This window comes from Doryrhamphus excisus, linkage group LG14 (assembly GCF_037039965.1).
Source record: "Doryrhamphus excisus strain RoL-2023G ecotype Guam linkage group LG14, RoL_Dexc_Guam_v1.1, whole genome shotgun sequence".
NCBI classification, from domain to species: domain Eukaryota; kingdom Metazoa; phylum Chordata; class Actinopteri; order Syngnathiformes; family Syngnathidae; genus Doryrhamphus; species Doryrhamphus excisus.
Window position 1 is genome coordinate 11913529 of NC_136370.1, and position 23033 is coordinate 11936561.

Genomic DNA, 23033 nt, shown 5'->3' on the forward strand with positions numbered 1-23033 from the left:
AAGGCCAGATATTTAAAAATGTGTATCTGTGAGAGCCATATACATTTTTTTAAACATTGAATGCAATAAAATGTGTGCATTTTTATGTAAGACCAACAGTTTTAGATATAATGGGCTCTAATTGTGTAGACCAGGCACACTACCGCACGCCAATGGGGTGTGGCCAGCACACTTTCGTGAGCAGCGCAGTGTCTAATAATAAATCAAATACTTGTTGCCATTAATACAACTTCTGCTGCTGCATAATTTTGCACCATACTCAGTATATTTCATTCTTTTGGCCATCTTTGCCAGAAGGCTTGGTTCTGCAGCTTTAGCTAGGTGACTATTTGACTAAAGGAGAAAAGTTTATATTTACATGTTGATATCTCAATGACCGAGGTAGACTACCGCATTACCCAGTAATAATTGAGTTTTGGTGTTTGACCTGGAAAATATCAGGAAAGATGGATATGGTCGGCCGTATTGCAGTAGAAAATAGATGGACGAATTAAAATGCATAAAAAAGTTGTTGATTTTTAATATTATTTTTAACAGTCATTTCTGTGATGTTTACTTTAAAATGTTAGCAAAAATACATTTTTATTGTGGTAAGAAATGCTTGAGAGCCAGATACAGTCATCAAAAGAGCCCTACCTGGCTCCCGAGCCATAGGTTCCCTACCTCTGCTTTATAGTGTGTAAACCCAACACAAGACATTCCTCTCTAAAATCCTGCCGCATCCTGATTGTTCCCAAAAACAACTGACCGCAAAATTAGAAAGTCCATATTTGTGTTGTTAAAGTGGTGACTTCATTGACTTGCACACTACGTAGTCGTCAGTGATGTAGTGTTAGATCCACTATACAGTGTGCCTCTCAAACACACGCACAGGGTGGAATTCAAGAGGCCCGACGGACCCCCCACTAGAGCTCCATCAGGGGCCCCACAGGCCGCTTTACCCCTGCCAACATTTAGTGATATTATAATTGGAGAACCCTGAGCGACAACATTGGCCGTTTATTTGGAGCATATGGATTTTCCCATCGTTAGGCCCAGCGCCAACATGGCTGCTGGATTTCTTTTTTGCTAATTGGGTCAGATCCTAATTAACTATGGCGGACACAATGGTCTGGATTGCATTCTTTACAGTCTTTTCAGACCTTTTCAATAGCTGATTCTGTGGTGTAGTTTTCATTGTATTTTGCACACTTCAGTGTCAAAGCCTGTTATAATTTATTTAACTGCATATGAGGTTAGATTATTATTGTTCTATCCTGGCTTTTTCCGGTGGTGAGGGCATAAATTACGGCAAAAGTAACACACACACTATTGATAGCGATTTGACAAAGTTTAGCTACTATTGTTTAAACTTTAGCTCATACTGGAAAATTAACCTAGCCAACTCATATATATATATATATGAGTTACTATATATATATATATATATATATATATATATATATATATATATATATATATATACACATATTTATTTATATATATATATATATATATATAAAGAGACGTTTTTATATTTAATTAAAAACAGCGTGCATCTCAGCTTTGTGTATCAGTGACAAAGAGGATTAGTATGAACCTTTTCTTTACACTTTTTCCATTTTTTTCTTTTACTATTATGACCTTATTCTCATATTTAAACTTTTTAATCATAATATTATAAGTTTTTCCAAACTAATTTTTCTCTCTTTTTTGTTTCTCGCCTTTAATTTTTCATGATTATGCTATTTTCGCATGATATTATGACTTTACTCTCTGAATACTGTTCTTTATTTCATTTTTGCTGGGTGTTTCCGGTTTAATTGTAATATTAGGAAGTGCTGAGGGCCAATAAAAAAATAGCCATGGGCCATAAAAAGCAACTGTACTGACCCAAACGACAATTGTGAAAAATATCAACACTTTTTGTTCATGCAATCTGTGCTTTCGCATTACTACTGCTAACCATATAAGGCAGTGGTGGTGTTTTTATATTTTTTGATGCAATATTTCTTCATTTTGAGATGTGACATACAGCAGCTTTAAGAAGAAGCAACTGTGTGTTAATAAATGAACAGTTTCTATCATTGCTAGGGGCCCGAGCCCAATAAAGGAAATGTAATCAATTGCTCTCTTCGTCTTCAGATATATGCATGAGCCAAATAAATCTCATTCTCCTGTTCTGTCTTATTCTCATTCATGTGTTTGCAGAGCCAACGGGCCACACAGAGAGACACAAAGGTCTCCAAGCTTTGCATTTCACAAATGAATGCATAGCCACCCTCCATGTTTCCACATAATCCTTCAATTTTTAACCCCGCATTTGGCTGTTTGACTTTCTTCTCTGCGCGGCACCTTTCATGACCTCCCATCCAATTCGAGGGCTGTGTGACAGACGTTCTTAAGGTTTAGAGACCCCCTTTCTTCTACCCTCATAGGGTGCACGCCAATGAAAGTGTTCAGGTGACCAGAAAATGAGGGTATTATCACAGGCATATGCTTGTAGCGACAGAGGATCAGGCGAGATTAAGGCCTATCATGGCTCAATAAAGCACTAAGCTGAAGGACAAACCTGCGGTGTGGACCAAAAGGCTTCCTTCACTCTCTGTTGGCTATTGTTTAACGGGATCAGTGGATACATATTATGTACATGCACACTGGGCTTTTATCTGGGCATGTGGTCGAGAGCGGTCCCCTTGGAGAACGCCTCCGCTTTGTTTACTACCATCAATGTCTCTTTCTAATATCAAAGTTTTGAGATTATAGGAGAAAATCCATTTTGATTTATCTACAATTTAAACAAGTCCACCATTATGTCTAATATCTCCAAGTGTAAGTAAAGCAGTATAAAATTGTTTCACAATGTGTCTAAACGTGATGACAAGTGTTTCAGTGGACAGGGAGTGCTGCCTTTTCTCTCTCTCGGCTTGAACAAACTGCGCTGTGATTTATTTGTTTACACCGCTGGTAACAATTGTATCATTTCAACGATGACAGAAAGGCACAAAAGTGCAATGAAAGTTTTCTTGGATGTTTATGAGTCACTTAAGAGTCCAATAACTTTCATCTTTAAGCGGCCGTGGAAGATCACATGCTGAGGAGGGCTGCAGGGCGAGGGGAAACCAGGAGGAGGGACCCAGGTCCATGGAAAAGTGCCGATTATGAGCAGGATAAAAGGAGTCGGTGCCTTCTCCTCTCAGGTTGAATGGATTCAGTCAGCAGGCTGTCCCATACACTGGCCTGCTCCATGCTGACAGAACTTCATAAATTACAACACAATTACCCTCGCTACGACAGAGGGAGGAAAGGCTGGCCCCGAGGGCAAGAGAGTGAAAGGAGCAAAAAGTGCAGAAGCGGTTGCTGAGCAGCACATCATCAGGAGGCACAGGATTCAGGTCCAGATGTTGGCCTTCAAGTTGTGGATTTCCAAATGACGGTTTCTTTCCTGACACTGTCACTGCACATTTCATTAGTTTCTTTAAAGGTCAAGATGTAGGGACTTTCAGTCTCTAATGTGACCCCTGTGGTCAGGTTCATGGCTGGTGATGCACAGACTTCTTTGGAGATTATTTTTAAATATTAATATAGATTGCAATGTGAGTGTGAATGGTTGTTTGTCTATATGTGCCCTGTGATTGGCTGGCGACCAGTCCAGGGTGTACCCCGCCTCCCACCCAAAGACAGCTGGGATAGGCTCCAGCACCCCCGCGATCCTCGTGAGGAAAAAGCGGTAGAAAATGAATGAATGAATATAGGTTGCTCAAAAAAGGGAATAAGTCCCTTATGTTAGAAATGTTGGTTTCAAAAAGTAGTAACTGAAAATCTTATTGATTTTGAATAAGACGTCCATGCACCTTCTCCAGGAAAAAGCTGTGACACTTGTTTGGATAGCAAATCCTACATCTTGCACGGTGGTTAGCATGCAGGCCTCACAGCAAGGAAACCCAAGTTCAATTCCACCCTCGGTCATCTATGTGTGGAGTTTGCATGTTCTTCCCGTGCATATGTGGGTGTTCTCCGGGTACTCCGCAAAAACATGCTAGCTTAATTGGCGACTCCAAATTGTCCATAGGTATGAATGTGAGTGTGAATGGTTGTTTGTCTATATATGCCCTGTGATTGGCTGGCTACCAGTCCAGAGTGTACCCCGCCTCTCGCCCCGAAGACAGCTGGGATAGGCTCCAGCAACCGGTAGAAAATGAATGAATTAATTATTCCTTCATCTTGGCTGTCCAATTCTTCCGCTTATCCTCACGATTGTCGTGAGTTGCTGGAGCCTATCCCAGCTGTCTTCAAAGGCTATAACATAAATTATCCTCAGGAATTACTTTTTTAATTATAGTGCGATATATTGATTATTTTTCACAGCTTTTCTAGGTCGAGTTTTATTTATAAAGCACATTTAAAAGAAACACTTCATACTGCCCCAAAGTACTGTGTAGGTAAAATACAGGTAAAATCCAGCATGTAAAATATCTACTTCTGCTAATATTAGAAACTAAACTGCCAATTGGAAGAAGTCCACAGAAGCAGAAGGAGAGATATCCATAATTTAGGGTTTACAATCTTCAGGTTTTTAATTTAGACTTGGTACAATGCAAGAGAAAATGGTCACAATACGTTTCACAAAGTAATCAGTATTTCCAGTTTTTCATTTTAGTAGACTGCTTATTTACTTATTTTGGCTTATCTTGCAAAGAAGATGATAAATTAGTATTAGTTATTCTTACCACTTTTTTTCTATCTCGATCATTGCAAAACAAACAAACCAAGACACACACACACACTCACACACACACACTGATTGTGTCTCCGGCAACGTGCATGTCACACTTTTGAACAGTTGGCCACTTACTGAGGCATGAGGACGGCATTGTGTCGGCAGTCTGCAGACTTCTGCCACTTTTTGCCCCCCCTCCTCACCCTCTCCCTCTGTCTCCTCCATGTCCCCCACTTGTCTGTGTTATCTAGTAGAAGTGGGGGACCTGCTCACCCAAATAATCTTCCACCCCAATGCCCAGGCACGGCTGCTGCTTTCATCAGCACCACCATTGTTTCAGTCTGTTACGGCCGCTTGTGCTCCCTCACCACAGCAACACACTCACACAAGACACATAGCCCCCCCCCACCCCCCCCCCCACACACCTCCTTTCCTTGTCTCTGTCCCATCTGTGGATAGGCCTGCCATGTGTCTATTCAGAAGGGTGCCGGCGGCAATGTAACTGTATGTGGAAAGTACATGATGCTGTCCTTTTGTGTGGCCCTCTGTCCTCAGCTACTTAGCGCTGACCCTGGGGTCAACACAAACAATAACCTAAATGTTGGTGGCCACTGGCCATCCTCATTGGCGCATGATTGACGAGCTGATCAATGGTGCAAGGGAGTGTGCGCGCACGCACACGTTTGGCTTCTATACAGCCTGTGCAGACCCACTGAATTAAGCGTGTCCTTTTCTTTTAGGATTCCCCTTTAGGAAGGCATCAGGCTAGTTAGTGACACACAATTGATTTCTTTTAGCTTTTTGCTATAGTTCAAATGAATGACTGAAATTTAGCTCAAATTGGCATACATTAATAAAATTCCAAAGAATGTGAACACTATCGGGCTACATTAAATTGCAGACTTTTACTTTGACAACTACATTTGCATTCTGCATTCTGTCCCTTTTTTTTTTTTTACACACATTTAATCCGCACGTCACCGAAGAGGCTCAGGTGGGTGATTACTGGTGCACATTAAACCCGAAATCACATACGGCTGGATCTGAATACTAATGAGAAAATCTGTGACACATCCAATGTTCAAAATACTATAGGGCAAGTGGTTCATTTCGTACCTGGGTCTTCAGTGGGTACCACCTCCACCACCATATATATATATATATATATATATATAGTTCATTTAGGCATTTCTATGCTTGAAAATGCTAAATTTAGGCCATGTATAAGTACAATTTGTTTCAATATGCCCCTATATATATATATATATATATATATATATATATATATATATATATGTGTGTGTATATGTGTGTGTATATGTGTCATATATATATATAGGCATATTGAAACAAATTGTACTTATACATGGCCTAAATTAAGCATTTTCAAGCATAGAAATGCCTAAATGAACTAAAATACAAATAAAAGGCAGAAGAAGCATTCTAATTGTAAATGCAGTATTTTACGTTGGCACTAGGTATTTTTACTTAACGCTGCAACTGGTGCGTGTACAGGTAAGATGATACACGGTCATTTTTTTCAGATCCAGTCAATGTTCACAGGCTGTTCCACAGATGCCACACCAGGCCCAAACCATCATACAGCTGTGCCATTTATTCTCTTGGAGCACTTTTGTTATTGATATTAGTCTCACTCTTTCCTGTCTTGAAGAGAAACCAAGCCTGCACAACAGGTCCAGTCCTGCTGAGTGCAGCATTAAATATCAATACATGTTTATGAGGGCCCGTAAATACTTGATAGTGAGAAGAAGCAATGAAAGAAAGAGTCAAGCATGTCTCCTGCGTGCATGCAGATGGAGGTGAAGGCAAACTGACATACAGTACAAATAATAGGAATAACAAAAGGGACACTGCAGGGTATCGGATTACAATCCATCTTTTCAGGAGAGGCATTCAGAAAGTTATACTTCTCCTTTATAAGTTTATATTCAGTCATTTATAGTGCTGTACTATAGAGTAATAGCCCTTTTAAAATTCCACAAGTTAAAGAAGTAATCTATTATTCATGATGGTTCCATTCCTAAAAGGATTCGGGGTTCACGGTGTTGACTGTATGCAGTACTCAAACAAAAGGTCCTATAAAAGTACAACTCTAGTGACTGTGTGGCAGTATATTTCAGGGACAGTGGGTAGGAGGAGATGCACCCCAGCGCCGGCCTTTAAAAGATTAACCCTGAGCCCACAAAAGCACAGGGGGTTATGGGGCCTGGCGGGGGAATGAGTGGGCCGCACGCTGGTTAAACATTGGCCATCTTGGCCCTACTGTTATTGTCTAGTTAGGAGTGCTACCCTGGCCCCCGTTTTGCGGTGCAGACACATATCTTGGCAGCCGGAGTGAGCCGATACAAAGGCCGTCAGTGCCCGAAAGGCAAAGATGGAGATGTATGAGTCTAGGGTGGGGTACTCGCCACGTGGGGCCGTGGTCGTAAAGCCCAAAGCACGACAGATTGGACAGCAAAGCCCCCCCTCAGTCGTCCTCTTTCTGTGTGTTATGCTGTGACAGTGATAAACGGTGTGCGCAGCCTTCCAGAACAACAAACAGACACTGCCTCATTTCCCCAATGCGGCTGTGGACAGGCAGAAAGGAGGTGCCATCCCATTAGAGCCTGGGCTCAAGGCTGCTGAGGTTGAGAATAAGTGTGTGTATGGGGAGGGGTGCATTAACAATGAGTCCTCAACCAACAGGAGGATGACTGTGGTGTTTTGCTTTCTCCCAAAAAGTGCCATAAAAACTTTCCTTAATTGGTGCTCCATAAAATTAACATCTCCAAACTGATTAGATTTCCTCTCTCCTCAGCCACAATTGTCTCCCCGTGACCCCATCCCTGACATTCGCTTTCAGTCCTTTCACAATTTTATTGGGCATCGCTGAAAGAGGAAACTCATGTAAGATTGTGCCCTTTGCCCTCCATCCCTCCACCTCTCGTTGGTGTTAACAAAGTTAACCACTTGAAACAGTTGCCTTCTGTTCTTCCACTGCAAAAGGAACAGGTGATAATCAATTGATTCACACATAAGTGTTGAATCTTAGTATTAGTTTACTTTGCTTTAATACTATACTATACGATACGATAATACTAATGCTGAGTTTCGATTGAAAAGTATGAATGTTCAACAATACGTTTGTTAATGTACTGTAGTACTGTAGTGAGTACTATGTTGTTGCTCACTTGCTAGTATAGAAATATGAACAACAGACCTAGAATGTGCTTCCTCTACTGTATGTCATGTAGAGATGAGGACGGTTTTATGCTGTCAATTTTGACAGCGAGTATCCATGAGTTCGATTTTTTGTACTATTTGACACAAACCTGGACCGCAGGTAGGAGCTAGGAGACCTGGGTTTGATTCTCCGCTCCGGCATTCCGCCAGGGTTCAATTCCACCCTCGGCCATCTCTGTGTGGAGTTTGCATGTTCTCCCTGTGCATGTGTGGGTTTTCTCCAGGTACTCCGGTTTCCTCCCACATTCCAAAAACATGCTAGGTTAATTAGCGACTCCAAATTGTCCATAGGTATGAATGTGAGTGTGAATGGTTGTTTGTCTATATGTGCCCTGTGATTGGCTGGCAACCAGTCCAGGGTGTACCCCGCCTCCCGCTCAAAGACAGCTGGGAAATAACAACATGATAAAATTGGATTAGATTTTATGTAGCACTTTTCAAGGCACCCAAGTGAACCCATTCACTCCTAAGTCACACACTTGTGGTACGTATTCTACATCTGTAGTCACAGCTGCCCTTGGGTAGACAGCCAATTGGTGCCAACGACCTCTCCGACCACCGAAACATTCATTCACATTCATATGAGGCCATCGCCCACAACATGTTAAAACTCAGCTCTGAACCTCCCCAATATCACTTCCTGCCCCACCAGTTTCAGCGCCACTTCAGGATCATATTTGCTTCTTTGTGGCTTTGGCTGTATGTTTTGAGTCAGTGTATTGCTGGAAGACCCATCCACGACCCTGGCTATTGGATGATTTGTGTGGTCTCGTTTGACCAAACTCTACTGTCAGCAGGCAGCAGTGGGAGGGACATAAGACCTTGTTAGGGAGAGGGACCATCATTGATATACGCATATCACGGGGAAAGTGAGGGTTAAAGAGCGGGAACATACTCGGACATTGTGATGCAAAGGGCACGGGAGGGTTAAACCAGGTTCTACTCAGCCCCTTGACCCAGGGAATCTTTGAAGCTGTAGCCTTGAGGACATAGGCCCCCTGAGGGAGCTCAGTGTGGCGCAGCCCTGGGACTGGGCTACTACCACACAGTCAGCGGGATTTGGGGACATGTCTTTTGTCCTCAAAGAAAATCTACGTGGCTTTGGGTGGGGACGGGGGAAAGGTTACATGTGAGGAGCATGGGGAGCGAGGATTAAGATCAAAACAAACAGACAGGGGAGACACATCATCTCACTTTCTCAGCAACTGGTGAAGTTGCTGATTACATGATGTGTGTCACTCACTAGAATAGGGTGCTCATGTATAGACTGCTAGTAATATTTAAAGAAATCAAGCCATTTTGATCCCAATGGATACAAAATACAGCATTTCCAGCAGGTTGTACAAAGCATTAACATCATTACTATATTAACAATAATTTAGGCTCCCATGATTTCATGTAAAATAATTATTTCTTATTGTGGGATTTCACTAAATAGATACACTTGAATTAATGGTTGCGTTTTCCTCTTTTTTTCCATTGTGGTCCTATATTTTATAGGAAAAAAAATTTAGAAGCTAAAGAAAACATCTTAACCAGGGGTTCCAATAATTATGGAGGGTGGTTGTATATTTGTAGGAATAAATGCGCCCTCTAGTGTCGCCATTAGACTCAGTGCAAGCACCAGAAGACATTGTACTATATACTGACTGCTGCAGTACTGCTACAGCGGCTTACATTATACTGTAAATTAACGTTGACATTGAAAATAACACTTTACTTGTTGAATGTGTATATTTTTGATTTAATTCAAATACAACACACACACCGTTCGATCAACCTGAATAATTCAACATTTGCTTGTTGAGATGAGAAGCTAACTCATGTTAGTATAGTTATATAAAAACTGATGATTGATAATGTCTGACTGGCCTTTGAAGCCAGAGGTTCCATTCTACTGTATTTGATGTAAGGTTTGCTTGGTATAGTTAAACTGACCGACAATGCAATAGATTAGAAGGCCTCAACACTCTTTATGTCCACCAATGGAATTCCTACTTTGTGTTTCTCCAACCAAAGGTCAGACAAAGAGGTGTGCATAAAGGCCTGAACTGAAAGGTGAGGTGAGCAATTTCCAGTGTATGTTAACTGCCATGTTGGCATGGATTCCTAATTCCTAATTCTAATTCACATAAAGAGTGGAGCAAAGGTATTTAAAATCACAATTAGTATCACAATTACTGATATCCGTCTTGTGTTACTCCAGTTGTATAACAGGGGGCGCTGTTGACCATTCTCAGAGGAGAATGGGAGGCATTTACAGCATGACAGAAAGACACGTGATGTGGTCACAAGTTACATGCATAGGCGACATTTTACAGTTAATATCAGGGCACCTCAATATTACTATGAACTATGAAGCAATCCAGGATTATATCATTAATCAAAAAAATATTAAGTAAAACACCAGCAAGGCCACCTCTGAATGGCTGAAGAACAACAAAATGTAGACTTTGGAATGGCCAAGACAAAGTCCTGTACTGAATCCTATTCAGATGCTGCGGAATGATCTTAAAATCGCTTCATGCAGAGAAACCCTCCAATGGAGGAAATGTAATTTAAATGTTGCTTGCTTTAGAAATGGTTGTGGAAGAGAAGGGGGTGTGTCTGAGAACGAATGACCCATTAATACATCAATTTTCAGTACCGCTTGTCCCTCGCTAGGGTCGCGGGTATGCCGGAGCTCATGTAAAAATCACATTTCCAACCGGGAAACACCGCCCCTCACGGTAAAAATCGGTATGGCAAAAATAAGAGCACACAGGGCGAATCCATTGAACGCCTAACTGACGTGCATACACCGACTACTAACACTGCTGTTAACAGTACTGAACATCTCGATGTGTTTGATTAAAATAGTACTCCAAATAATACCCCAAACTCGCATATGGAGTTTTGTCCATGTTGCAGTGTATGTTGTTGACATGTTCTCCCCCTGCAGCGACAGGAAGTGGTGCCGTCCAATAGTATTGAAGGTAAAACTGGGAAGCGGTTGGTTTTCAGCAAGAAAAGAAGACGGTTGATAGTATCCACCGTGTCATAGGATTTTAACCACTTTAAGGGGGCTGTGACTGTTCGACGTCTGAGTGCTTCGACAAAACTGTTTCGTAGCTCGCCATGGCTCTGTGCGGTGGTGTCGGAGCCATGGCTCTACCAAGCGAGCTAATCGTCCATATATTCTCCTTTCTGTCCGACCGAGACAAGCTTCGGGCCTCGGCCGTTTGTTCGCGGTGGAGGGAGTGTCTGTTCTATCCAGCTCTGTGGACAGAACTCAAACTACGAATTGGTGGTGGTGGTTCCAAGTCTGAGGAGACACTGAGGTTGGAGTTCCTCATGCGGAAGTTCGGCGCTTTCGTGCGAGAGCTGCAGCTGGAACTCGCTCCCACGGAAGTCAGCCTCGGTTCCCTCAACAACGAGCCGTCGTCCACCAGAGTCGACCTGCCTCCTGGTCCTGGCAACGACCAACAACTCTCCAAGCGATGGAGAGACGCCATGAGTGCCTACTTGGACCAGGTGTTGTGTGTGTTCACCAGCATCAGCAACAACAGGTGACCTTAGTCTTCAGTTTAATTTAAAGTGACTATTTGTGTTTTACTTGTGGCCAGTTTGAAATCTATGCCCCATTATTTCCGGAATGTATTAGAATTGAGACATATTTTGTGCGTAGTCTTATGCTAACTGCGGCTAGCTCGGCTAGCATACGCAAAGTGACATTAGGAGTTACGTAACACTATCACGTCTCTTCAGATGGCAAACCGGCTATTTTGTCAAACCGACATTATTTGCCTGCAGCGAGTAGAAAGTTGTATAAAAAGGCGTTTCTAATGCAAACATTGACCGAACAAGAATACTGCTTTGTGTTAAGTGCGTTATGTTTTGGGAGGCCTCGGATAGAACAGCTGGAGAGGCCACTAGAGGTGGGGAGAGTGATCCAACTACCGATATTATGAATACCATTGTATTGCTATACGATCGATGAGTTCGGTATTTTCTCTTCTTTGTCTATGTATTGCTATATTTATAAATAGAAGAACTCTGGGGCCAAATATTTTGCAGTATTTAATTTATTTGCCCCAACAATTGATGGCTTATACTGCCATTAGAATTTAACATTTTATGTTGTTAAAATACTATTTGTTTGCCAAAAATGTTTGTCCTGTGTTTTATTCTGATCATAACCATGATCAAAAAATCTGAGGAATTAATCACAAAATCATCCAGTGCTCTTGAAAAAGTATAGGTTTTGACGATACTGGCCCTATATTATTTTGGTATTACGATACCAACATTTGCCGTATCTCCCATCTCTGGGGGCCACAGAAAGCTTTGTTGGCATGACTTGCTGAAATCAGCAATGACCTTACAACTACACATGCAACCAAAACAAGTGTGTGTGAATGGTGCAGCTGTGCTATGTCAAAATTGCAGAACTGTAATAAATGCTGCTTGCAGGAAGTTTTCTCACACCTACTTAAGTTGTGGTTCTGAAAACTAACTTTCTGTCACATATTCCATATTCCACGGTCAGAGGTTATGTAAGATATTAATGCTATTAAGGCATTTTTCTCTTACACAAATCATTTTCACCGCTGGCCTCAGTGGCCTTCAAATAGCGTTGTGATGCGGTAATGTACTCTGCGACCAAAGGCGACTCTTGTTGCTGCCGCTTCCTTTATGGTTATTTTAAGCATATTATTGGTGAAGTTTTGTGTTGTGATAGCAGTAGTGGGAACTGGCAGGCAGGTCACATTTCCCTTCCAAATAAACGGCAAGGCAATATGCTCCATCAAAGTTTCACTTCTGACCAAACCCAACTCTAAACCCTCAAGAGTGAGTTTTGAATTTCTGTATGCTTAATTGCTGTAACTATTTCAAACTAGTGGATTGTAACCAATATATTCTCAATCATTTCATATTAAGCCAGACAATCAAATGGAATGTATGCACTACAACTAGTTTCCCTAGGGAGACAATAACCTGTGGCACAGCTGCGCCAAAATCATAACAGTTGTTACATTGTACTTTTGGAGAATTATCAATGTGTATGATGTTCAATTGTGACAATTGTGACAACTGTGACAATTGTAATTGTCACAGTTGATCAACTTTTGTGGTCCATTTAATGTTTTAAAGTATTTTTTTTTACATGGTTTAAATAAAGTTTACATTCTGATAGGAGGACAGAAGCTACTTGGTTTCACTTCTGTCTTTTTTAATAGTCTTTTCGGTCAGATCCAGTACCGATACTAATAGTGTACAGAAAAGCTGAAATGCTGTTTGTTCGATCTTTTTTTGTTCCCTATTATCGGAGTTGACATTCGCTACAAAAGATCCAAATAGGTTGGGTCCTAATTATATTGTATCCTTTTTCCTGTTTTCAATTCCAACATTTTCTCTTTCCTTGCCTCTCTGTCAGGAACCTGCAGAAGTTGAGTCTGTATGGTGACACCTGTGCTCTCCAACAGGAGGGACTCCTGGACAGTTCCAACCTGCATCACATTCATCAGGGCCACAAGAAAATCAACGAGTAAGCCCAAGCATTGCAACATAAAAACCTTTTAAGATCCAAAGCCAATCTTGCTTTCAAAAAATATATATGTTTTTACACCAATGTCATGTAAATTATATTAGACTTTTTTACCAAAGTGCAATTAAGTAACATACAAAACACAGTACATTAAGAAAAGTAAAGTACGAAAAGAATACATGTCATTGTTCACAACACAAAAACATGAGGTTGATTTAGCTTTAGTGCCACTGACTACTGTTACAAGTTAATTGTGAATATTGAATGTGTTTTGCCGTTGTTTCATTGCTTTACTGCCAGTGCTGTTTTATTTGACAAACACACTATAATCTTGATTAAGCATTTTCCGCTTTTAACAAGATTTGTGATCACGGAAGCTGTTGATGAACTGTGGTTCTGCACACGCTGACCTTGAAAAGCAGATAATTTTCAAAGCTCATTCTTGGCCTTCAGAACAGACAATGCGTAAAATCCCTGAGCTATTACTTGCCGCTTTGGCACTTGTTTACACACCACAATAAGCGCTACCTTCTTTGTTCAAGTACATTGTGGTGTACACAGTTGCACATTTCTTTCTTTTCATGAAATGATCTTGTTTTTGTATAACCTTTTATGCTTGTTCTCATTTTAACCGCTTTCAACTTGTTCATAGGATCCTTGTCCTTCTTTTCACCTCCCTCTGCAGGATCCAGCGGTTGTTCAGAGAGTTGTTGTCTAACAGCAGGCAGCTTCGGTGGTTGTCTTGTAGCTTCATGCTTGGTCTGGTGACTTCCACCTCCTTAGCATGCCTGTCCAATCTTTCCTCTGAGACCTTGCAGCACCTCAGCTTATTAGACCACCAGCTTGGTACGTAAGGAGTCAGAAAACACAAGTAATCTTCATTAATGGTAATGGTTGAATTGTGTTTGAACATCCATACAAATTACAATGGAATACATGAATGCGTTATCTAATAAAAAAATTTAACTAAACTAATAACGTTAAAAATCATCACCTCAACTTTACTTTCAGGTCCGCTCATCTCACCATCAGAGTTGGATCGTCTTTCATCTCTTCATTCTCTGGCTCTTGATTTCTCTGATCTGACATCTGAGCTTTGTGGTCTGCTGGCATCACCCCATCGCACTGCGCTGCATCGTCTCTCCCTGCTGCTCAATGGCGCCACTCTGGAGTTCAAATCATTAGAAGGCACAGCCACAGAGGATGATTGGAAAGCACTGGTAAAGCAATAACCCACCCACTGATTATCCATCTTTTTAGTAACAAAATGTGACAGCTGATTGATGGTATTATACATACACATCACGGTAGTTTGTCCATTTCTCTTAGGTACGAGTGAGTACCAACTTACGAGTGTACATCATGGCTGTGGAGGTCAACAGCTCAGAGCTCCTCAGGGTTCTAAAGCCAAGCCTTCCGCTGGAACGCATCCACCTGGACAGTTACAACACTCTGGTGTCCGACGCCACCCTGGAGCTCATCGCCCAGCAATACAACAAAACGCTGACACATTTCCTTTTACTGAGGGATGACCCAGATTTTCCAGACCTCAGTGTCAATCGCAATGAAGATCCATTGGTCCTCTTAGCATGGAGATGCACTCAGTTGGCTGTGCTGATGATACACGGTGGGTGAGCTGCTTCTTCCAACAGTATACATTGGAACCTCTGAAGTCATACGTGAATTACCCTACTTATTATAGCTAAACCTATTTCTATATGCGATTAAATGTGATTAATTCTGGATTAATCATAATCAAATATTTTAATTGGTTGACAGCCCTGATTATATATACACATACAACTTTTTGTATATATTTTTGTGCAAATTTGGGTCAAATTTCTAATCGTACACACAGACCAAGGATTTTTGATTTTAGAAGTTCCAGTGTATTGTGAAATGTTGATCTGCTAACATCTCGTCTATTTACAGGTGTAGCAGAAACTGAGCAATTCCTTGATAATTAATTAGTATGCCATGTAAATGTAATTAATAATTGTATGTCTGCACGTGTCTCATTCTAGGCTACACAGTGTGGTCCCACAACTTGGTGGCAATCTCCCGGCTCCGTGGCTCCAGTCTGCGTGTCCTGACAGTGTCTGAGGAGAGCATCGACTTTGACCCTGACCAGCCGGTGTATTTGGAAGGTGATCCAGTTCATAACCTGGTGAAAGAGGTCTCACAGGGTCTTGGCCGAGTGTGGCACCCATGCATGGATTACAGCCTGGTTTTGACGGAACCCACCCAGCACTTCCATCATGAGCTGCAAGCCTTCAGCATGGGCATGTAGGCCAGTATGGCCATAATCTAATAGAGCGTGGCCGATGCTGTGCCAAGACCAGGCTAGACCAACCAACACACTGAAGTAAATCCGCACCTCTAAGGTAGTTCTTAACCAAAATATATATTTTTTTCCATTTTATGTTTTCTGTTTAATGTACAGGGATTTTAGCACACAAGGGAGGTAAAACAATTTCCAAAAGGTGTCTAGTGCTAGCTTTGTGATTAGTTCCATGTTCTTTAAACACCTTTTAGTAGCCACTTAGACATGGAATGTTGTAGTGCTAAAAGTGGGTCTCCCTATTTCCTGTATTTCATGGCTCGGTCTGGTCTGGTCTTGCACAAAGAGCTTGCCATTTTTTGCTCTGTTTAATTATCTCCAGGGCCATTGTATGATGTAACTTTTATTTCAGTTTTTTGGCTCTTTTTTTTCTCTCCAATTACCTCCCACCCAATTACTGTAGGTGTGTAATTGTATGTTTTCCCTGTATGGTGTTTCCCTCACCTGTACTGGCTTTGTGTGTATTTAAATATTTCTATTAGAACAGGACAGGCAGGCTGGTTCGGTAATGAATCGGTGGGATTTAGTCAGAAAATGAGCTGCGTGTGTGTGTGTGTGTGTATGCTAGACACAAGTTTAAGGTTTGAAGGTTTTGTTTTATTTTATTTTTTTTACCATGGCTTTGTGTCTCACCCACTCCAGCAAAAGTTTTTTGTGAGCATACAGATTAATCACTTCCTGGGAAACAACCTTTATTGCTTGTGGTGCTTTGAGAGAGCACGCTGTGTACTTGTCTACTAGGTTTAAGAACAGCAGCAGGGTGGACATTTGAAATGTAAAATTGCTGACTGGGGCTGGCGCTGCTCTCTGTTTGAAGAGTTCTCAATGCCATGCCTTCTTGGATCCTTTGCCGCCTTTTACATCTGACAAAGGTTGTTTTGCATGGTGAAAATGGTTTTATTGGGAAGATTGAGCACCTTAATGGTGGAGTTACGTAGATTCTTGGTAGAGGGTTGAATCTATCACATTTTCCACCTCTTAAACAATTTTTTCGTAACCTCACCAGTTTACTAAACAGTCACCCCTGTCTTCCAGTGGTTGTTCATGGACAAACTAACATGTTCAGCCCCCTCACAATAGAACCCACACATTTTTTCACAAGTTATTGTTAGCTTTTATTAATTTACCTTGCTGTGTCTTCAACAGGTAAAGGCATTTATATCCACATATGCGCTACCATGGGACCCATGACGGCAAGAACAATAGTGAGGTTGTGAGTAGAAACTGGATGTTCCTTCCGTATGTCACTGCTTTAGAAATCGTTTTTACTCCAACAGCAGATAAACCGATGACAAGGCTTCTATGGTGTGAAATACTCTTCCAAGCTGTGCATGAGGTGCAGCATTGGTGGGCTGTGATCTGATGAAGTACAGGGAAAAGAAAACATGCACTGAATGTAATTTAGCGATGTCTCTCTGCCGATTCAACTTGTTTTCTAGTGTTGTTTGATTCCTGCTAAACATTGGCCTTTTTTTAGTTGAGGTGGGGACGATAAATAGTTTGGTTTAGGGCTGTGAAATGGCACCTTACGGCACAGCTATAGAACTCATCACCATGGTGACAAGGTGTCTTTCAGTCTCAGGTAAAGCTGTTAACATCCCTTCTGACTGGGACCGTATTGGTAAAAATGGGTGTGGAGATAAGCACTTGTAATGCTGATGCTCTTTTTTTTTTATTTTCAAGTTCCTCTTGAGTCACAGTTGCCTTGGAAAACACCCCTTTGGTCTGGAAACGGTTGTTGATGGTGCTGGTTATTTTGCCATCTGATAAACACTCCGCTTTGATGGAGGGTCACTGAACCTAATCATACATTTGTTTTCGAAGAATTAGGTTAATAAATGTGGATGAATGGTAAACATTTTTGTCACCATTAAGATATGAGTAGGCGTTTCTTTGGAATGGCTGTCAATAGATAGCCTGCTGGGCCCAGGTCATATCTGAACTGAATGTAGTCGATTTTCAGGGTATTGTGGGTGTTTAGCGTGTTCTGGCTGCTTGCCTCTTCCTCAGCCACAGAGGCATCACTGACCGATCGTACTTGCTGCAATTGGAGTCCTGTGCAAGAACTTCCAAGCCAGGCGTTGTAGACAGAATATCGTTGAAAGGTTTGGTACCTGCAATAGCAGTGGTGTTTTTATGAAGGCTTTTTCTGAGCACACGGTAACATAAATGCAGGCTATTTATCTTCAATCTGTAGACTAGCTTTACATTTTCCTTCCAAATGGCTCTGTCTTGTTTATCTGTGTACCCACCTTGGCTCTGTATTGCACACTATGAAGGTCCATATCAAGGTGTTTTATACAGTATGTTTTTTGTGACTGATGGTCCAGCAGTTGGCTTGGTCATGGTCGAATTGGTTTCTGCTGATGAGCCTGCGGCTGCCAATAGTTTGATGGATGATGATGGGACCGTTTTGTTCCTGGTCCATATCTCAGGATGGGATTGTTGTACTTTGGGTACCAAGAGTTGTGTTTTTTTTTGTTTTTTTTAAGGTTGTCTATGACTTCTGCATATACACTCACAGCTCCTGCATCCTGAAGATGGGACAGCACAACCAGCGAAACACATCCCGAGCAAAATATGTATTTTAGATTAGCTTTGCTTTTTTCCTTTTTATTTGTGCATTTTAGGTAGTTTGATGTTTATACACTGACAAGGCATGGGAAATTCAAGCAATACATGATACAAAATATAAATAACATTTTCATTTGACACAGCAAATACAATTTTTAGAAAGAACCACTTTTAAGAATCTGAATGACTTTTAAGAATCGTCTTTGTCCTTACCAAGATTGGAGCTACTACAAATTACTCTGCTCATTAATTCGTAAACATGTTTCTGTGTATTGGCAATAAAAATTGTGTGACTTATTTAGATAATTTGTTGCTCCAGTAGTTACACCTTTAAAGACATGACGGGGACAATTAGATACATCTTTACTCGGTCACCACTTAAAACCCCTCTTTGCGGTGTCTTACTTGTTTAGACATACCGTTACCAGCTTCAGAGGATGTTTTTATCCGTGTGTTCAGTAGAAATGATGTGTCCAACAATGTTTGTATCAGCACCGCCCTTGTTGGTTTTGTTTTGTTTGTAGGGCAGGGTGTTTGCTCATTCTCATTCAACTTTTGCATGGAATGCAGCAGGAAGAGAAGTCACTTGTCTCAGGGTACAAACAAGGAGGAGAAGGAGGGAGAGAAACAGTATCTCAGGCCTCGAATTTGATCATGAGGTTAGCAGTCACCTGCTGTCCTCCTCCTTTCATGCGTTGCTGCCAAAGACCACAAATGGAGCAAAACGTGTCCACTGAGTCTATCTGAAGTGCCCGTTCAGTTAGCAGGCTGGTCCAGTAGTTTTGCTTCTACGCTTCACATTCTGGTCATTTTTTCCCATTCTGCCTTTGTCTTTGTGGCGTTTCCTGCTGCTAGTTAATGGACGCTTCTCCCTGTGTGATGCACGTTGCTGGGCCAGTGAATATGTCTGCAGCTCTCATGTCAGGAGATCATTGTTTGAGGGCACACAAACCAAAGCAGACGCACTGCATGTGTAAAAATGAAAGAGTATGGAATGTATGTTATCGTCAGCCGTTTAAATCTTGCATGTCTTGACTTAAAAACAGTCGGCATGGTTGCACACTCTGGCGAGATTTGCAGCACAGTTGTGGAGTCCCCATAGTATGAATACAACTTTCCACCATATGTTTTTTTTTTAAATTGCGGGTAGCCTCTTTCACTGTGAGTGAGTGAATGTAAAGGTGATGAGAACAACACGGGGAAACTAAACACTTCTTTCAGGCGCTACATCCTGGTGAGGACAAAACCTGTGACTAGGGTCAACCTGGCCAGTATGAGATTAAATGAATCCATTTTTAAACACGCAAGTGAAATTCCTCTACCAGGCTGGCACTGGAAATTTTTTGATGTGTTGTGCAGCCTTTGGTCAAATATGTCAGGAGTGTTTAGTACTCTGGAAAGCTGCTCGAGATGTTGGGAACCGGACATTCCACATAGGTGACTCTCAGGCCATCAGACTGACGTAACAGCTAACAACACACATTAGAGTGTGCATGGAAAATAAAGATTTATATATGTATATATGTATACACACACACATATATATTTTTACTTTGAATCGATTGGTGTGTTTGCAAAGATGAGGACGCAGCTCGGCACACCAGAGAACCAGCTGGACTGAGCAGAGTGTCGGTGTGATATCATTTAGGGGTGATTCTTTTTAAGTGTGTGAGGATTTCAAGGATGTGTGTTTATGCAAAGATTCGTGGGCCTTTTTGAGAAGGCAACCTACTCAAGACTGCAATGAAGTTGCTTCATTTTTAGTGCACACACACTTACAGTTTTGGGCATATGCAGAAAGCGTTTCACACACAACCGCACTTGGCTGTTTGTATTGAGGTGGTTGGTTATTCAGGTCACCATTACCAGCAGCTACCGCACACTGACGTGTGTCAGTTGATTGAACCTGCGCTGTGTAAAATTAGCTTGCGTTTTGTTCGTTTTGTTTCTGTACTTGTGTAAAAAGACCGTCGCAGGACCAGTATGGCCTGATGGGTAACTAAGTCACAGAGCTGGGCTCTAATGTATTCCATCAACGACAGTTGGCCTCAACCGTTGAATAAAACTGTTGCTATCGCAGAACTGTAGACAAAAAATGGTTTTGTCTTGAGTTTGATTGAATGTGTCTGTTCAAACACCAATTAGCTACAAACACTGGCATGGGGGGCGGGTCTGTGTCCAGTGTGTTCATGTAGTACCAAAGCAGCAGACTGCATCAGTCCAAACAGCCTCCAAAACCACAGACCAACCCCACCAGTTTCATCTCCACTTAGATTGTGACTCAGTCGGAGTGCCAGTTCCAACTGTTACATAATATTGCCTATCAGGATGTTTTGGAAACTGGCCTTCAAGTGTAGTAGAATAGTTATTTCAGAGACAACTTCAAATATTTCCCTTGGTTTTTTTTCCCCCCTTTTATTGCTTTGACAGTATACTACTATTTGTAAATGCATGACTCTGACTGAGTTCACATAAGTAAGGCGATGGCGTTTGTTTTCTGTCACTGGGGAAAACACTGGATGTGCATTGCGCTGGTTAAAGTCAGTGTAGACATATTGTCTTGGATGACATCTGGGCGGTTCTCACTTTTTTGCGACTATACAGAAGGAAACAAGCCAACCTCTGCTTACTACATCCCAGTGTGTGATATTTTTGGATTTTGTGGTGATACAAATGCAATTTTGGACTTGTAGAGAAAACAAAACAGGGCACCAAGTTGCAAATAGAATAACCTGTCAAAGTGGTGTTCACCATTCAAATGACAAGTGTAGCTACTGGCTTTGTTGTGACATCATCCAAGGTCAGTGTGGGTCAACTGTCTTGCTATCTCAGTTACGGTGGCTCATATGTTTCTGGCCAAAGTTCCTGTTTAAGCAGGCAGGCACGCAGGCCTCACAACTATGCAAGAGGAATGCATCTAATCCACACTCTTTGACTAGTTTTCTGTTTTGTGTGTTCTGCACCGTCACACGTTAGAGGCAAGGACAGGATATGATAACGACTTGCAATGACAACACACTTGGCCTTATGATGATTTATGAAATCGTATCGTTTCCTTTTTTTAAGATCTTAAGATTCTGGTCAGTCAGCCCAGCGACAGCAGTGGTGACGGCAGGCTCACTCTTGGTCTCTGTGAGACTGGCTCGATGGCCCCAGTTTTATCGTGGTACGAATGTTGTGCATTTGTTTAAAATCAGGACAATTTGCAATAACAGCAGTCTTACTAGCAGTGCTGACAGCGCCTGGCTGCGTCTCTAGAAAACCATAGAAGAAGAGATATAATCTTTAAGAATATTACATCTATAAACTGTCATAGTGCATATTTGTAGAAGTATCAACTATTCATTTCTGTGGTGTATACATAAATACATGTCCAGGTTCAATTTATGAACATCAAGTATGTTATGAAAATCACCCAGACTTTGTACATCAGAAAACTGTGTGCGCGTGTGCGCATCTGATAGCCGTGTTCCAGTGTGACTGTGTTTGTTAGAGTGTGCACATAGGACTCGTATATTTGACCTATTTTTTTGGGTAGTATGGGATCTCAATCATCCCATATCACAACGGGACAAGATTTCAGCTGTATTAGATTACTTTCCAAATTTCAAATGTATTTACTTCAGCTAAGATACAGTGCAAGATGAAGAACTGGTTTAACACCAGCTAAATCAAACTTACCGGGAAAAAGTAATTTCCCGTTTTTCGTTCTAATATTTCTCTATAAGGCAACTGAAATTATTGTAATCTTTAATTCAAATGATTTTTTGGACTGCCCTCAGCAAGTATTCCTAATGTGGTGTGTGTGTGTGTGTTGAGCCGAGCTCCCAAGCTGACAGGTCTAATTTGCTCATTGAGAACAGTATTGATCCACAGCTGTTGTGTTGTGGCAAAAAAAAAAAAAAAATGGAGGGTTGACACAAGCCTCTGCATAAAACATCTCACCAAACATGGGGGGGGGGACGCGGCAAAATGTTTTGACTCTTGTGTTGAATGAATGCTTCTTCTTTTAGTCAGTGAATAAAAGCATCAGAAACGTATTTTGCTTCTCATGTCTTTATTTCTCTGCCTCGTCACCTCCAATGCACTATGTGAATATTACATGATATATAATGTATTGTATTACAGTATGTTATTGGAGATGTAGTGGCTTGAAGTCTCAACTGTCACCAGGAACAGCAGGACTACAAATTAAAAAATGGTCTGTTTTAATGTATTCCGGACATGCCCACTCTACTGTGATTAGTCACACTCCCAAGCACTTCTGAGGACTTCTGGATTTCTTAAAAAGTGGTTCGGAGGACACCATCTGTAGTAGAAATATTGTCATTACACATTTTTGCAGGACTACCAAAATCACTGGTAGACCGCTGACTGTGGTGGGAAAAGGCTATTAGCAAGTCCAGACATTGGTGAGCTTGTAATTGCACTCCACTCTCCTTATGCACACACTATATTGCTACACAGACAACCACTTACACAAAATAAACACAGTAAGAACACTGATAAATTGTTACTTCTGAGTCTTCAATATGACCAAGTAATGTTGGAAATCCGTTAGACTTCAACTGCAACAGTTTGGCAAACACTCAAACTTTGCCCATGTTCACAAAACAGTCCCACAGGCAGCTCTACCGAGAAGAAACCCT

The 23033-nt window shown here is 41.4% G+C and overlaps 1 protein-coding gene across 2 annotated transcripts; it reads left to right on the forward strand.

Annotated features, from left to right (window-relative positions):
* The first annotated feature begins 10771 nt into the window (after positions 1-10771).
* Positions 10772-22420, forward strand: fbxo33 (F-box protein 33). Of its 2 annotated transcripts, XM_058090975.2 has the most exons (7): positions 10772-11490; positions 13359-13469; positions 14155-14315; positions 14481-14689; positions 14799-15096; positions 15494-15751; positions 21451-22420. In XM_058090975.2, the coding sequence occupies exons 1-7, from the start codon at positions 11060-11062 to the stop codon at positions 21573-21575; spliced, it is 1593 nt and encodes a 530-aa protein (XP_057946958.2). In that variant the 5' UTR covers positions 10772-11059; the 3' UTR covers positions 21576-22420. The 2 variants fall into 2 exon arrangements, with proteins under 2 accessions (XP_057946958.2, XP_057946957.2); XM_058090974.2 differs by having other exon boundaries at positions 10778-11490; positions 15494-22420.
* The last annotated feature ends 613 nt before the right edge of the window (positions 22421-23033 follow it).

Excerpts from the sequence above, each read along its gene's own strand:
- fbxo33 (XM_058090975.2), top strand. The coding sequence starts at position 11,060 with ATGGCTCTGTGCGGTGGTGTCGGAGCCATGGCTCTACCAAGCGAGCTA. Across the intron at positions 13,470-14,154 it reads GGCCACAAGAAAATCAACGA|GATCCAGCGGTTGTTCAGAG; the intron begins GTAAGCCCAAGC and ends CTCCCTCTGCAG. Across the intron at positions 15,752-21,450 it reads GCTGCAAGCCTTCAGCATGG|ATCTTAAGATTCTGGTCAGT; the intron begins GCATGTAGGCCA and ends CCTTTTTTTAAG.